General features: G+C 42.9%; 1 protein-coding gene across 2 annotated transcripts in view; it reads right to left on the bottom strand.

Annotated features, from left to right (window-relative positions):
* Window positions 1–15,219: 15,219 nt before the first annotated feature.
* The window catches only part of RHBDL3 (rhomboid like 3), a 219,647-nt gene continuing 216,923 nt past the window's right edge, over window positions 15,220–17,943 (bottom strand). For both annotated transcript variants that reach the window (XM_033961284.1, XM_033961285.1), the window contains one exon: window positions 15,220–15,637. In XM_033961284.1, coding sequence (XP_033817175.1) covers window positions 15,366–15,637 — 272 coding nt within the window. In that variant the 3' untranslated portion in view covers window positions 15,220–15,365. The remainder of the gene's footprint in view (window positions 15,638–17,943) is intronic.

Consider the following 17,943-nt stretch of genomic DNA (forward strand, 5'->3'; position numbering starts at 1 on the left):
TTGCTGAGAATGTGGTGAAATCAGTTAGCGGGGTTTAAAAAAAGGTTTGGATAAATTCCTAAAAGGGAAATCCATAGGCCATTATTGAGACGGCTTGGGGAAATCCACTGTTTATTCTTAAGATAAGCAGCATAAAATCTGTTTTATTAAGTGGGATCTAGCTAGGTACTTGGTACCTGGGTTAGTCACGGTTGGAAACAGGATACTAGGGTTGATGGAGCTTCGGTCTGTCCCAGTATGGCAGTTCTTATGTTCTTCTCTGAGTTTCAGCCTGCTGCTATAACCCTTAGTCTACTCTTCCACTCCAGTAAAGAGCAGGTAGAGCACTTTAGCCTTGTTTGAGGCCTCTCCTATTTGTTTGAGTACCTCTGGCTCCGTGTCTTATCTTAATACAGTACAGTGGTACCTTGGATTGCAAAATGCTCATTTATCAAAGTGAGTTTCCCCATAGGAAATAATGGAAACTCGCTTTGATAGGCAATGGTGTTCTTAAGTGCAAGATTTAGGTGCCAGTGGCAACCCCTGGAAACCTCTGGGGTGACCCTCATCTTTCTGGCATTTTTGTGTGCTTCGCTCTGCTTCAGCAGAAAGGGTGGGGTGGATGGGAAGAAGAGCTGCATGCTTGAAGGACAAGACATTTCTCAATAGACAAGAGATGCATTTGAAATGCACCCAATAAAAAGTTTGAAGACAGGATGGTGAGGTGGATTCTATGGACATGCACTGATTAGCAGTTTAGAGGCCTCACATGGGAAGATATTTGGTGGATCACTTTCAGCTCATTTAGATGCGAAGTGGCTCCCATTTAAAATTTAGGGAAGACCATTGATCTAGGGCATTACTGTGAGAGAAATAGATATTTACTTCCATAAGTAAAGAGAACCGCAGCAGATAAAATGTTTAATGGTGCATCCATTAAAATGGCCTGTGCTACTCGCATCTTTTCACCAAAACTGGAGTGTTAAAGCATGAAATAGGACCAAGACACTGGTTGTGCCCAATTTAAAATAGCACGATCAAATGCTTTGTATAATTGATAGAAGTTGAATGCATCCTTGTTCTATTTTGACAATTGTAGGAGAGGAGCTGCTGTGTCAGTCTTACCAACACTAGATTTGTAAATTGCTTCTGGTTAAAATCAGTTTCCTAAGCCCATTTGCTGTGCTACACCTGTGATATGCTGTTTTATTTGTACTATAGGTTGTTGTTGTTTTTTTTTTGGGGGGGGGTTATTTAATTAATCGGACATGTTCACACTGATGTAATTGTATTTATAGATCTTTCATTAAACTTTCATGGCTTAAGGGACTGAGTCATTGCAACCTCATTTATTGCAACCTCTTAACAATTACTAAAAAAGTGTTCTACATGTGCTGTTCTCTTTGGGGGAAAGTTGGTTTCTATCACAAAGAAGTCCCTGTGAGTGCCAGTGTAAACTTAGAGAAATCTGTCACAAGTGAAAGGCAGGCTAAATTGACCCAGTCCACTGACAAGCATAAACCTGTACCACAGCCTAGAGCTAGCAGGAGGAAAGAGGCACACATTGGAAAGCAACCCGGTACTAATTTATCTTTTCCTAGGTTCAGGTTTTCAGGATTTCCCCAATTGAAAGCAGTGCATGCTAATAGATCTCATGCATATTCATTGGGGAAATCCTGAAAACCGACTGGATTCCAGCCCTCGAGGACTGGAGTTGCCCACCCCTGTACTAGACTTTTGACTTCCTTTTCAGTCTATTGCAGTGCACATCCTGAAAGGCCACATTGAGTTTTTATAGTGAGGCCAAACTCAATGGCTTTAGAGACCAACCTCCCCACAATGACCCTTTTCTGGTTCTAAGAATTCAAAGTCTTCTGTAACATTTTTCTCCCAGAGATGGCCCAAGTTTTACACTCTTTTCTCTTATGGCAGCTTTAATCAAAATGCTATCAAACACAAACTTTTAGTTTTCTGTTTCCAGCGCTCAGGAAAAAAACACCAAAAAACGATACTCCTGAATAGTGCTGCAATATTTCATTTCCAGCAGTTTCACTTTTACTCATTGTCAGTTTCTATTTGACTTTCAGGTAATGAAAAATCAGATTTATTTAGAATTCCATGGGCTCTTCCTTGCTCAAAGACTCCCTACTATCAGAGTGTTCCTTCAGAAAATCTTTTATTTACTTAAAATTATTTATAACCCGCACCCGCTTATCCACAAATCTAAGCGAGGAACAAAATCACATTCAAACAAACAAATTCAAAACAGGAAAGCAAAACAGGGTAAAAAAAGAACAGCCACAACTCACACCAAAAAAGCGCTCAAATAATACCATTTATTCACCCCTTTCTAAAAGACCAGAGCATAACAGATTGGCACAGAAACAAAGGTAAAGCATTCCATAGCGCCAGGCCCTGGACAGAGAACAGCCTCACCACCGCTAAAGATGGAATCCCTGCATTTCAAATTCAGGTTCAGTAAGATGGAGCCAACCCCGGTGGGAACCATAAAGCCAGGAAGCAAAGATGCAGGCAATGCTCTTAAACAGGTCACACCAAGCTGTAAGCAGGGAGCCGGTTTAGGCAAACACACACCTCTCGCTAGGAGGCAGATAATTAGAGAACAACCTACACCTGTTGCTAGTTCCCTCAAGCCTAGCAAAGGAACACAGAGCAGTGGAACACAAGGCAGCAACAGCAGCTCTGAGCAGACTCAGGAAGTGAAACCTGTAGCCCAGCCAGGCTTGGAAAGGAGAAGCACAGCTCATCAAAGAAACCAGGTTAGACAGCTTCAAGAATGTGTATTTGAATGCCCTGAATTTGAAATGCAGGGATTCCATCTTTAGCGGTGGTGAGGCTTACGGGGAATCGTAAGTCTGTTTTCTGTCCAGGGCCCGGCGCTATGGAATGCTTTACCTTTGTTTCTGTGCCAATCTGTTATGCTCTGGTCTTTTAGAAAGGGGTGAATAAACGGTATTATTTGAGCGCTTTTTTGGTGTGAGTTGTGGCTGTTCTTTTTTTACCCTGTTTTGCTTTCCTGTTTTGAATTTGTTTGTTTGAATGTGATTTTGTTCCTCGCTTAGATTTGTGGATAAGCGGGTGCGGGTTATAAATAATTTTAAGTAAATAAAAGATTTTCTGAAGGAACACTCTGATAGTAGGGAGTCTTTGAGCAAGGAAGAGCCCATGGAATTCTAAATAAATCTGATTTTTCATTACCTGAAAGTCAAATAGAAACTGACAATGAGTAAAAGTGAAACTGCTGGAAATGAAATATTGCAGCACTATTCAGGAGTATCGTTTTATGGTTTTTTTTTCCTGAGCGCTGGAAACAGAAAACTAAAAGTTTGTGTTTGATAGCATTTTGATTAAAGCTGCCATAAGAGAAAAGAGTGTAAAACTTGGGCCATCTCTGGGAGAAAAATGTTACAGAAGACTTTGAATTCTTAGAACCAGAAAAGGGTCATTGTGGGGAGGTTGGTCTCTAAAGCCATTGAGTTTGGCCTCACTATAAAAACTCAATGTGGCCTTTCAGGATGTGCACTGCAATAGACTGAAAAGGAAGTCAAAAGTCTAGTACAGGGGTGGGCAACTCCAGTCCTCGAGGGCTGGAATCCAGTCGGTTTTCAGGATTTCCCCAATGAATATGCATGAGATCTATTAGCATGCACTGCTTTCAATTGGGGAAATCCTGAAAACCTGACTGAATTCCGGCCCTCGAGGACCAGAGTTGCCCATGTCTGGTCTAGTAATTGATTTGCTTTGCCTGGAGAATGCAGGTTTGGTTCAGCCTGAGAAAACCAAGCTAAATGCCTGTCTAAAGGTGGACAAGGACTGATTTCAAGAGGAAAAGATAGGTTGGGGGGTTTTCTCCTCATTGTGGGAGCTGAACTTTAAACTTATTTTGTGCCTTTAGAAGGAACTATAGTGAAGGTGCTGGTGAAACCCAGATGAGAAGAAGATATTCCACTGGGGTGTTATAAAACTGTTCTTCTTTGAACTGTTTGTGGTGACTGTCATGTACCAATAAAACCTATACACTTCTCCCTCCGTATTTGCAGTTTCAGCAATCGCAGTTTTGATTATTCGTGGTTTTTAGCTTGCTGGCTCCGCCCCCCTCCCCCCATTACATCAGCTTCTGTAGAAAAATCGCTGATTCTCAGCACTTTCTTCACCGTGTTTTGCCTCTCCTTCAGGAACAGGCCAGGTCTCCCACCGTGTTATTTGCGGTTTCACCATATTCACGATGGTTTTTAATATAAACAGCAAATAACATACGAAAAAGTTATTTGCGTTTTTTCTGTATTTGTGGTTATGTTAATCCCCTATCACAGCGAATATGGAGGGAAAAGTATAAATCCAGCAGCTTTGGTGATGCTGGAACTTCTTAATAAATTTTCCACAGTACCATAATATCCACCAACTCCAGATAAAATCCGCTCGGTCAGAGTTTATGTAATAGGCAACAATAGACCTCCGGTCACATTTCAAAGTTATTTTGTGTAAAGCTGAGAGTCTTGTTTCTCAAATCAAAAGTGGCAGCCCATGTAGCCATTACAAATGAGGTAACTTCAAATTCTGTATGACGCCTAAAGTTTTGCGCATAACCAATTGTATGCACACAATTTGATTGCCTTAATCGGGGCCAATAATTGGCATTAAGTTATGTGCACAACTTGAAAAGTGCACTTCTGTAAAAAGTATGCACCTGTTGCAGCTTATGAAGTTGAAAAGAGGGCATAGCTAAGGGCAGATTATGAGCGTTCCTAAAATTTATAGAATACACCCGATACACACACAACTTAGGTGTGATTCAATAAAAGGTACACACACCTTGTAGAATTATGCTAAGCGTTGTTCTAGTTGGCGCTGATTTAAAAAAAAATTTTTTTTAGGTGCCATAAATAAGAGTATGGCCCCTTGAAGCTGATTCTGGAAGTGGCGTCTGCTGCAGCAGTTGACTACAAAATGGGCGCCTGCCGCGTGTCAATCACCGACAAGTAGCGCTTCCAGAATCGCGGCTACCACAGACCCTATCGCTGAAAATGTAGGCCAGGGTTTTAAAGGCCTACATTTCCAGTGCCTAGGTGCATCAGAGAATCATGCAAAGTAACACCTAATTCTGGCGCCATCTTTAACCACGCCTACTTCTGTATTAGGTGTCACTAGGTGTAGCTATGCGCCAGGGATGTAAGTGCCGTTTATGGAAGGTAGAAGGGGGGGCATGGAGAAGCAAGGGGAAGGGCCTAGAAGTAGGGGGTGCTATACAGAAGCTGAAACAGTTAATTGTCAAAGAGGTAGGTCTTCAGGTTTTTCCTGAATGCGGTGTAGTTTGTCTCTTTTCTGATTGCTTCTGGTAGGTTATTCCAGGTTTTTACATCCAGATAAGTTAGCATAGAATGGGAAATTTGCTTGTAGTTAGGTATTTTGTGGATGGCAGGTTTAGTTGAATTCTGTTAAGGATTCTTCTTGATGTTGACCAAACAGTAGAGACTAGTTGGATGAGAGGGGCTGCTGAGTTTCCGTACAGAATCTGGTGTAGGATACATGAAGTTTTGAAAATTATTTGGGATGATATTGGGAGCCAGTGTAGTTGCCTGATAAAGGTTGTGATTGAATCATATTTCTTTAATTTGTAGATTAGTCTAGTGGCTGTGTTCTGGATGAGCTGCAGTTTGTGGATAAGAGCAGTGTTGATGCCAAGATAGGCGGAGTTGCAATAGTCCAGTTGAGGTAAGACCATAATCTGAACGATCAGAGCAAAATGATGTGGGTGGAAGTATGGTCTTGTGAGTCACAGTTGACGCATAGTGTAGACGGTCTTTTCCAAAAGTTAGAGATTTGTGGTTCCATTGTGAGAGTGTCATCTAAGATGCAGCCGAGTACTTTGGTGGATTTTTCCATTGTGAGAGTGATGCCTGATGAAAAGTGAGGTTAGATATGACGTTCTGTTGTGCGGTGCAGAAACCAATGGCTTTGGTCTTGGTAACGTTCAGTTTCAACTTGTTTGTTGCCCAGGTTTGGATTTTATCTATATTGTTTGAGATTTTTTCAGCAATATTAGGATGGTTATTGGTTATGGGGATGAGGAGGAGGATGTCGTCGGCATAGGATAGCAAGCTCATGAATAAATTGAATAGGATTGGGGATAATGGGGAGCCTTGTGGGACGCCACAGAATGCCTTCCAAGGGTTGGAGTATATGTCTTGCTTTTTGACCATGTATTTGCGATTTTGTAAGAAGTCAGCGAACCATTTTAGTACAGTCCCTGTTGTTCTGATTTCTGAGAGTTTGGTTAGGAGTAGTTGGTCCATTGATTTGAAGACTGTGGAGATATCAAATTGGAGTAATATTACCTGATGACCCAATCTTTGCAACTGTTTGATTTTAGTGTTTAGAGTGATGAGGAGCTCGGTGCTGTGCTTTTTTTGGAAGCCGTATTGGTTTGTATGAAGGCAGGAGTGTTGCTCTATGTATGAGGCTAGCTGCTTGCTGACATGGGACTCAAGGATTTTATTGAGGATCGGAATGCCAGCATTCGGTCTGTATTTAAGATGCTATGGAGAGGTCTGCTTGACCTGCTTTCGGTATAGGGGTTAAGGCTATTTTACCCATTTCTTTGGGTAGGTGCCCTTGGTTCAGGGAACTATTTAGCAGGTTGGTGATCATATGCAAATACACCAATCTATGCACATGTCTGCACTTTGTATGCAAACTTGTGTGCAGTGGTTATAAATTAGTGCTAGTTATGTATGTAACTTAATTGATAAATTAATCTAATCTAATTTTCTATTTCTGTTTCGCTCATACCTAGGTAGGCTCAAGGCAACTTATAGAGAAGGGAGAGGATGGAGAGAGAAGAGAAGAGAGGGGTAGGGAGAGGGGTGAAGGAGGAGATACAGGTGATTAAGTGTCAAATAAATGAATTTTCAGTTTCTTCCAGAATATGGTGCGATTAGGTTCTGTTCTGGTCATTTCAGTAAGGTCATTTCAAGTTTTTATACCTAGAAAGGTGAGCATGGAGTGGAAAACACATTTGTATTGAAGATTTTTTGTGGAAGGGAGATTTAGAAGTATTCTGTTGAGGGTTCTCTGAGTAGACCATGCTTTAGAGAAGAGCTGAATGAGAGGAGCTGTGAAGTTTCCATAAAATATACGGTGAATGATGCATGAAGTTTTGAAGGTTATTCGTGATGGGATGGGTAGCCAGTGCAGTTGCCTGGTGAAGGCTGTAATCGAGTCATATTTTCTCAGGTTGAAGATTAATCTAACAGTGGTGTTTTGGATGAGTTGCATTTTGTGGATTAAAGCAGTGTTGATTCCCACGTAGATGGAGTTGCAATAGTCCAGTTGTGGTAGTATCATCAGTTGTACAATTAAGGCAAAGTGGTGTTGGTGAAAGCATGGTCTGATTAATTTTAGTTGTCTCAAAGTGTAGAGGGATTTATTTCAGACTCTGGAGATTTGTGGTTCCACGGTAAGTGTGGAGTCCAGTATACAACCTAGGATTTTGGAGGATTCTTCTACAGGGAGGGTCTTGCCTGATCGAAGAGTGATACTTGTTGGTGCCATCTGTTGGGGTGTGTGGAAGTATAGAACTTTGGTTTTAGTTGTGGCACTAACTAAGAATAACGGACTATAATTGGAGTGCTCACTGCACTTAGTTGTAATTCTATAACCTTAGTGTGTAACTGCTAGGAGAGGCATGAGCAAGTCAAGGGCATATCCAGCACTTATATGCCAAGGTTATAGAGCATTTACACCAGCCTATGACATGTACTGTAGTATTCTACAATGGCAATTACACTTATTCCCTCCCCCCCCCTTTACAATATCACGCTAGCATTTTTAGCGACAGTCATAGCGGTAACAGCTCAGACGCTCACAGAATGTCCTGTGAGCATCGGAGCTGTTACCGCTGTGGCCAATGCTAAAACCGTGCTAGTTTTATAAAATGGAGGGTGGGTAATGCACATACTTTAGGCATGTAACTAGGTGACCTGTACAGAATTAACGCTCCCCTCCCCCCCCAACAAGCGTAGTCAATTGGCCTGGTTTGTGGAGTGAGAAAGTGTTTATCGTGGGGTTACAGCAGTAAGAAGGTAGAGCCAACACCCCTGTATTGTTCATGTTTTTAATTAGCTGTCTTTGTTCATCTAAACAACATTATTCTGAAATATATACCAGTATGGAAAAAGTATTTGTCATCTCTGTGGCTGCTTGGTCAGGTCTTGTGCATTACTGAGTGGGAAAGCAGGATGCAGAAAAGAAGGTTAAGCAGTTTTTGATTGGTTGGTTTTTTTTTTTTATTTAAATTTTATTTTTCAAACAAACTTTACAGACCATACGCCTGCCAGCTTAGTTCTAAATGGAAAAAGAAAAATACGTCTTTTTATTTTTCGAGTGAGGAATTAAATAAAACAATGAAAACTCATTAACATAAAAACACGAGAAAACATACATCTCTCAATTGCTGGCATCTCTTTCCATGGTGATCAGCACTCCCTATTACAAAAAGATATATCAAAACAGGTAGAGTACAGCAATATAATATTTTAAAACTGGCATGTTTTGTTTTTTTTCCCCTACTAATGTCACTGAAGTACTTTGAAGTAATCTGTGTATTAAAATAGGCTTTAAAAAAATAAGACAAAACCCTACCTGGACCTGCCGTGTGCATAATACTGTTTTCAATTAGACTTTAATAGTCCATATTGCTAATATTGCTCAACACCGTTTCCCTCTCTCTAGTAAGACATATCAAATAAAACCAGACCATCCTGTACTGCTGATTAAGGTATAAAATTTGGCCTCTTGACTCAGCATAAATATTGTTTACACTTTAAAAAGATATTGTCTTGCGTGTGAGCCTAGTTTCATGTCTACAACCAATGGTGAAATTATAAGCCCTTGTTACAAATGGAGAGATATTCTTGGTGTTGAAAAGTCTGAATTTCATCAGTAAGGCCTGCTGTGCTGTGCTAAACTAGAATACTACATACAAGGCTGTAGAGAGAGAGGTGACTGTAGTGGCACTTTGAGGACCAGCAACAACATTTAGCACTAGGGGAAGCCCTGTCTCAAATGAAAGGGAGCATGGATGAATCATTTTCTTCATAGTAAACCCATAATACTTCTAACCAAAAAGCACCGTTTACTTTCCTGTAACAGGTATTATCTAAGGACAGCAGGCGGATTTTCTCACCTATGGGTAATGTCCTGAGCGGAGCCCTGGCATAGACTCCACTCAGGACATTAAACTGTCATTGCAATTTATGCCCAAGCCAAACGTTGAAAGATGGTGGTTCAAGAATGACAAGATGGTGATTCAAGAATGACAAGATTGTTTGATAAGAACATAAGCAGTGCCTCTGCTGGGTCAGACCAGAGGTCCATCATGCCCAGTAGTCTGCTCACGTGGTGGTCCATCAGGTCCAGGACCGGTATAGTAATCCTCTATCTATCCCCTTTTCCTTCAGGATTATCTCCAGCATCCCTAGAGAAGTTCATTGATGTTGGTATAGCCAATATTACTACAGCTTTGACTAATTTCAGTACTCCATATGTTTAATATTCAACTAATTAGTTCCCCAATGAGAGTTCAGTTTCCAAAAGAGTATAAATAAATGTTACTTATCCTGGGTGATACTGTATGTTACGAAACAGGCAGAAGGAAGTGATTGCCCAGTAAATGACTGAGCATAAGCCTTACATCAGGCCACTAGGCCCAACGCTGCAATAGTTCCAAGTGTGTTATCACTTTAAAAGTTCAGGTGCACCTGTGCCGTGTGTGTGTGTGCCAGTTGTCCCATATCTCCCTGCACCCTGAGAGAGCCTCAGTTCAGTGACAAGCTAAGAAGCCAATAAGGGGAGGGTTGTGAGACTATCTGCCTGCTGTCCTCTGATAACACTGGTTATAGGAAAGTAACTGTGCTTTATCCCAGGACAAGCAGGCAGAAATATTCTCACATATGAGACTCCCTAGCTGCCAGGCTCATCTCTCTGAGAAGAGTGGTAGTGCCAATTAGCATGAGCTTAGTGAAACCAAGTGGGTTAGAGGGACATTGGCTTCTAGGAGGATAATAAATTTTGTAAAACATCCTGCCTGAATTGGCTATTCTGCCTGTAATGAGTGTCCAGAAAGTAGGAGGTAAAAGTTTGAATGGAGAACCAGGTGGCTGCCTTCCAAATGTCCTTAATGGGAGTACAGTGGAGATGAGCCACTCTAATTACCATGGCTCAAACTCTTCTTTGCCATGATACGGCGTCCAAGTGGCAGTCCATCCCCAGCATAGCAGAGGGCGATACAGTCTGCAAGCCATGTAGAGGTCTTTTGGTGACAGGAGCTCCCAGTCTATTGGGATCAAAGGACAGGAACAGCAGAGTGGAAGTCCTGTGAGGCTTAGTGCAATCCAAGTAGTAAGCAAGAGTTTGCTTGCAGTCCAAGGTATGGAGAGATGCTTCATCGGGATGGGAATGCGGCATGGAGTAGAAGATGGGGAGCACAATGGACTGGTTGAGATGAATGTCTGAGACCTTGTGACAGAACATCATATAGGGAGGATCTGACTCAGCGTGCAGATGTGAGGGCTATGAGGAAGGTCACTTTCCAGGTAAGATGCTTGAGAGATGAAGACAAGAGTGGTTCAAAAGGAGGCTTCATCAGAGCATTGAGAACCAGATTAAGGTCCCAAGGCACCCCAGGAGGCTTAAGTGGTGGCCTGGTTGTGAGCAAGCCTTTCATGAATTTGGACAGCAAAGGATACCAGGAGAAAAGTTTTCCCTCCAGCGGGCTGAAAAGTGCTGATAGCTCTGAGGTGGACCCTGATGGAGGTGGCTCTAGACTTGAGTCAGACAGGTGAAGATAGTTGAGCACTGCTGACAGAGGACAGGTGACGGGATCCAGCAAGTGAGTAGCGCACCACACTGTCAAATGAGTCCATTTGAAGCAATAGGAGCATTGTGTAGAAGGCTTTCTAGAGGCTTCAAGGATGGATGACACTGGAGCCAAGAGTGCCTCAGCACTTAGCAGCTGAAAGAGAGATACAATGCTGTGAGAGTTAAGGAATGTAGGTTGGGATAGAGCCCTCATTCTGTGTCAGCAGCGTTGGAAAGATGGGAAGGGTGATGGGTTCCCTCATTAAGAGTTGTAGAAGAGGGAACCATGTTTGGCATGGCCACTGGAACGCTGTGAGGGTCATGGTGTCCTGTTCCTGGTGAAGCTGGAGCAGATTTTTCCCTATCAGAGGGAAACAGAAAACATCAGCTCCAATCAAGGAGAAAGGCATCAGACTCAAGACAATTGGATGTATAGAGTATGGAGTAGAAGAGCATGAGTTTGTGATTGGAGGTGGAAGTAAGGGATTCGCTTCCAGGGTTCTGCACAATCGGTTGACAAGAAAATTCTGTGTTTCTGCTAGGTAGAGTGCCTTCAGAGAAATGTGGCAGGGGATTGCCCAGGACCAGATTTGGATCTCTTCCTGGCAGATCCTGTGAGATCTGGTGCCACCCTGTTTGTTCACATAGCAGATGGCTACTTGGTTGTCTATACAGATGAGTACAATGTGATTGAGAAGGTGGTCCTGGAAGGAACAAAGAGTCTTGTGAATCACTTGCAGCTCACAGAGGTTGATGTGGAGGACTCTCTCAGAAAGGCACCATAAACTCTGGATGTGGAGATTGTTGAGGTGGGTTCCCCAGCCGAGTGTGGAGGCGTTGGATGTCAGGACCTTCTGATGTGTCAGTGGTAGAAACAGAGGGCCCCCAGAGAGGTTGGTAGGGGACAACCACCATTGAAGCGACATTCAGAGGACTGAGGTCAATCTGAGTTGTTGTGAGAGCCATCCGGTTGCTGGAGATCATTGGGTGGAAAGTGTCCATTGAGGCTCCCTGAGGTGCAGGCGGGCAAATGATATCACATAGACTGTAGAGGCCATGTGGACAAAAATCCACAGCATCTGCTGTACTGTGATGCGGTGGAGGGAAGAGGTCTCCTGGCAGAGTAGGATCAGGGTATCAAGTCTCTATTGATGCAGAAACACCTGTGTTTGTCATGTTTAAGTGGGCACCAATGAATTCCAGGACTTGAGTGGGTACCAAATGAGATTTCAGGTAGTTGATCTCAAATCCCAGGAGTTCCAACAGATAAATTGTTGCTTGAATTACTTGGTGAGGCATGACAGCCTTGAGCAGCCGGTCATCCAGGAAGGGGAAGACCTGAAATCCTTGGGTGCAAAGAATTGCAGCCACCAGGCATTTGGTGAACACCCTCAGGGCTGAGGCAAGGTCAAATGGGAGCACCTTGTACTGGAAATGATGAAAGCCCAGACGGAAGCAGAGATATTTCTTGTGGGTGGGAAGAATAGGAATATGAGGGTAAGCATCTTTTGAGGTCTAAAAAGCATAGCCAGTTGTTCTGTTCCAACAGTGGTAGCAGGATCCCCAAAGATACCATGTAAAAACACTCCTTCACCAAGTATGTGTTGAAGGCTCAGAGTTACAGGATGAGACGGATGCCCCTGGTCTTTTTTGGGAATGAGGAAAACTTGCAGAACCCTCTGCCACTCTCCTGTGGAGGGACTTCCTCTATGTTCCTTTATGGCACTGAGCTGGAGGAAGGCCGATATCGCCTGGCAAAGGAGAATCAATTGTTGGGAGGTGAAAAGAGACTTGCTTGGAGGGAGATTTGAAGGTTTCATCTGGAAGGGAAGGGCGTAGCTCTGCTTTACCATCTGAAAGACCCACTGGTCTGAAGTAATCTGGGCCTAGTGATGATGGAAATAGGCGAGATGGCCTCCGATAGGCAGAATCTTGAGGTGGAGGGTGAGGAATGTGGACCATGCTCTCTAAGAGATAGTCAAAATGTCTGCTGGTACTTTGGTAAAGGAGGCAGAGGGGCTCTCTGCTACCTTTGCTGCATACCGATGCGGTAATTGTGGTCTGTTGTACCTGGGGCTGGACTGGATGCAATAGAGAGTATCTCATGTGTGAGGTGCAACTGGGATGTCAAGTGGGAAACCCAAGTTTTGGAGCAAGGTCTCCTTCATTAGGTGGTGAAGAGGAACTTTTAGGCAGTCCTTAGGCCACTCTGTATAGTCAAGTACAGCCATGAGTTCTGCTTGAGACTGGGCTATGGACTTCATAGTGATCGGCAATGCCTGCCCCATCTGTCTGATGAACTTCATAAAGTAACATAGTAGATGATGGCAGATAAAAACCCGAATGGTCCATCTAGTCTACCCAACCTGATTCTATCTAAAAATTTGTTGGTATTTTTTCTTCTTCTTCTTATCTATTTCTGGGCAAGAATCCAAAGCTCTGCCCGGTACTGTTCTTAGGTTCCAACTACTGATGTCTCCATCAAAGCTAACTCCAGTCCATCTACACCCTCTCTGCCTTCGAAGCCCTCCCCAGCCCATTCACCACCAAGCGGCCATATTTACTATTATTTTCTGATTCTAAATCCCCTGTGTTCATCCCACATTTTTTTTTAACTCTGTCACTATTTTCATCTCCACCACCTCTCTCGGGAGCGCATTCCAGGCATCCACCCAGATTCACTGGGGGATAACCTTCGGCTTGAAGGAAAGCCAGAAGACTCATCCACTGACAGACCAGAATAAATACTGGAAGAATGTAAGGATAAGTTGGAGTCATATGTCTCACAGATAGGCCATGCCAAAATAGGTTGCTGAGAGATACATCGAGGAGAGCGTCAAGATATCCGTCTTGAGGAGCACTGAGGCAACTGTTGATGGGAGGAGTGTTTAGAAGAGCATCTAGAGTGAGATGATGATGCTGGGTGTTGGTCATGCACAACTATGGCAGATGCAAATGCTTCCAGTTTGCAGGCAGCACTGCCACCCAGGGGTGCCCTGAAAGCTCTGTCCCCTTCTTCTGTCTCTGTAGGGACAAGGGGAGATATAGTAGGGAGGTAGCTTTGAGGCACTCAACAGTGTTGGCTAAAAGACCCTGCTGGCAGTATGGGCCACCAAATTTCCTCCCTCCATTTCCTTTCTGTAAGGGTGGGGAAAGCACCACCCCAAGTGTCAGGTGCAGCAGCGGGCCAACAAATTTTTCGTAAAAATAGTAAATATGGAGAAGATTCATATATGTCTTTACTGAGCTTCCTTGCTCCGTGGAGCAAAAGAAACCGAGGTTCTCTCATGCACGGGAAGATACGGGATAGCTGACACACACATGGCATGGATGCGCCTGAACTTTTAAAGTGACAGCGCACTTGGAACGTCCGCACCAAGGCTCCGCTGGGGCCGTCACCCATAGGTGAGAATATTTCTGCCTAGGGAGATTATCCCACCTAAAATGGCTGTGATTAAGTATCTAGGACAACTCCTGAATACTCCCTCAGCATAAGTCATACCCCTCTTCATGTTTTCAAGTTTAGACAGACAAATTCCTCCCCTGCCATCTCAAATCAATCCACATGGGGCTTAGGTCCCAAATGCTCACACTGCAAATAAGATAAGTGCCCCCTTGCTCACTGAGCCCACAGCAACCACACCATTGTTAGTTTGGGCCGTACCTGCTTTAACGGAGAGTGACGTAACCCACATGGACACACCGTGGTTAAAGGCTGAAACATAAATAAGAACAGAGAGGCCAGATATTTTGGACAACAGCCTCACTCGCCCTACCCCTGTGCCACCCAAAAGTCAATAAAACATGAAAAATGACCTGAATGTTGCAGACTTTGGAAATACATACTTGGGCCAGATTGTGGGGTGAGGCAAGGATCTCATGTTGGATTTGCACGAGGATGTATAGACCAGACTTGTGCAGAACAAAACCCCCCCCCCCCAAAAAAAAATAAAAATAAAAAACAAGCAAAAAATAACCCACCAGAACATAAGAGTTGCCATACTGGGACAGACCAAAAGTCTTTATCAAGCCCAGTATCCCGTTTTCAACAGTGGTGAACCGAGGTCACAAGTACTTGACAAGATCCCAGGGAGTAAATTAGATTTTATGCTGCTTATCCTAGGAATAAGCAGCGGATTTCCCAAAGTACATCTTATGAGTTTATAGATTTTAGGGAGTTATCCAAACCTTTTTTAAACCCTGCTGCTTTCACCACAGAAGCAACTCAATGGGGCAAACTGGATGGGTCAACAGTCTATCATCAATTGCTGTTTTACCATGATTTTCCTGACATCTGACCATGCATGTTTCATGTCAGCTGCTTGAGAAAAAGGCTAGACCTCAAATATTTTCTTCTGTGTGTATTAAGATAAAATTCCTAGTGCATGTTTTATTAAATTGTGCCCATTTAAGATCAAGAACATACTCTTATACAAAAATATACCCTCCTTTTCTTTTGTAAGCGGCAGGCACACGTTTTGACATTCAGACGGCTTTGTCCTGATGTCCTAGGGAACTGGAGGTAGCTTCAGATCCAACAGGTTGTAGGCGAAAATGTTCCAGCAAACAGCAAACAGCAGAAAGAGGATGTAGACGGAGAGAAAAATCCACCACAAGGACTGATCCTGTAGCCTCTGCTCATAGTTCCTAAGGATCACCACACCCAGTGTGATTCCAACCAACACCCCACTCAGATGGGCTACAAAGCTGGGGTGTGGGCAAGGAGGATAAGTAGACGGGTGGAACCTCAACCACACGGCTCTTCCAAATTCAACGCTCACTGCAACACAAAAGAGAAAAAGGAGATTACACTGTGACAGGTGTCCATTATACATTTGCCAACTGATCTCATGTCCCAACATTTCTACCATTTAGCTTAAGTGATTCATCAAATTTGAATAAAACTTGAAACTTGGTCACAAGTTTGGCCCATCATCAAACAGATTTTACCAAAACAATCTGAACTCACCATTGATATACTCATTTTTAGAGCTCTCGCTATTGGAGATTCTCTAAACACCTGGCAGAAATCCTTACTTAACCCCTTGCTGGCAACCACCATCCAAATGATTTTACACAATTGGAAATCTGCAGATCTACTGAATATCACATTCTGGTGGAATACAGTCCTCATGATACATTTATATCAGGGGTTTCAAAGTCCCTCCTTGAGGGCCGCAATCCAGTTGGGTTTTCAGGATTTCCTCAATGAATATGCATGAGATCTATGTACATGCACTGCTTTCAATGCATATTCGTTGGGGAAATCCTGGAAACCCGACTGGATTGCGGCCCTCAAGGAGGGACTTTGAGATCCCTGATATAGAACATGTAAGAGACGTTGGGGTACATCAGGGGTCCCCAAAGTCCCTCCTTGAGGGCTGAATCCAGTCGGGTTTTCAGGATTTCCCCAATGACTATGCATGAGATCTATGTGCATGCACTGCTTTTAATGCATATTCATTGGGGAAATCCTCAAAACCCGACTGGATTGCGGCCCTCAAAGAGGGATTTTGAGATCCCTGATTTATATGAATCCAAAGCAGTGGAATTTTTCAACAGACAAATTATAGTAAACAAGTAAAATTTTCTTATTAGCCAAAGACATTTCCACTATAGCTTTCTGCAATTATATTACATACTATGATATGTTATGATTTGTAGACTCTCCGATATCTACAATTCCTTGATGATTATCCCTCTTACACACTCTTATCAATATCTCTAAATGATTGATTATGGTACCCTCTCCAGGTTAACTTTCATGGAGTAGCCGTGTATGACTGCATAATATGCTTATACTTTTCTGTAAACATTACCTATATATCAATGTATTTATTCATGCACTGGCGTATGCCGTATCTGTATTTCCTGTTCTGTTCAAAAAATTTTCAATAAAAATATTCGAAAGCAAAAGGGAAGGGGGAAGGAAAACTCAAATAAAAACAAATCAAAGAACACTAATTCTTGGTTGTGTTAGGCTTCCGAGGCTGGTGTCATGACTGTTGTAGGTGTCCGGATCTTGCCTCGTCCGAGTAATTGGCGCAATGGTTGAAAAATTTGTTCCATTTAGTTGCAGCAAGACCCAGACACCTGCAACAATCAATATTAATTTTTGTTTAATTTTCAAGATCTGACAATTAAGTTTATGAACTTGCCTCCGCGCGCTTATATTGGCTGCACCATACAAACAACTCGGTAAGGTTTCAATCTTGGTATATCAGAGTCTCACAGCTGTGTTCGTGTCAATGTGTGGAGGTGTCTTGCTGAGTGGCGTTTATTATTGTTGTTGCATGTTTTTGTGTTCCATCGTGAGAATGTCGGAGCTTGAATTAGAGCAACAAACAAAACATTAAATTTCTTGTTAAACTTGGCAAGAGTGGACGTGAAATCAGGGGCATGTTAGTCCAAATTTATGGGGCTAATGCCATGAAGAAAATGGCAGAGTACAAATGGATTAAACCAGGGGTCTCAAAGTCCCTCCTTGAGGGCCGCAATCCAGTCGGGTTTTCAGGATTTCCCCAATGAATATGCATGAGATCTATGTGCCTGCACTGCTTTCAGTGCATATTCATTGGGGAAATCCTGAAAACCCGACTGGATTACGGCCCTCAAGGAGGGACTTTGAGATCCTTGGATTAAACGTTTTTCTGAGGGGAGAGAAAGCATCACTGATGAAGAAAAGCTAGAGTGGCCAGTAACGAGCAAAACTGATGAAAACATTGCAAAACTTTGTTGAATTGTACGTCAAAATCGTCGGCTGACTGTGAGAAGCATAGCAGACTAAGTAAACATCGATAGAGAAACAGGAAAATCTTAACTGAAAATCTTGGCAGCAGAAAGCTGTCTGCAAAAATGGTCCCAAAGGAGCTCACCGATGAACAAAAGCAAAGGAAAGTTGAAGTTTGCCAAGACCTTTTGGAGAGGCAAGACAATGTTTTGGGTCATGTTATCACTGGTGACGAACAAGAGAGAAAGCAGTGGGAACGGACAATGAGAAATCCACAAGAGCCAGTCCAAATCAGAGTCACAACGATGTTGCTAACCTTTTTTCGATATCACAGTGATTGTTCACTATGAATCTGT

Source organism: Geotrypetes seraphini, chromosome 10 (assembly GCF_902459505.1).
Source record: "Geotrypetes seraphini chromosome 10, aGeoSer1.1, whole genome shotgun sequence".
NCBI lineage: Eukaryota > Metazoa > Chordata > Amphibia > Gymnophiona > Dermophiidae > Geotrypetes > Geotrypetes seraphini.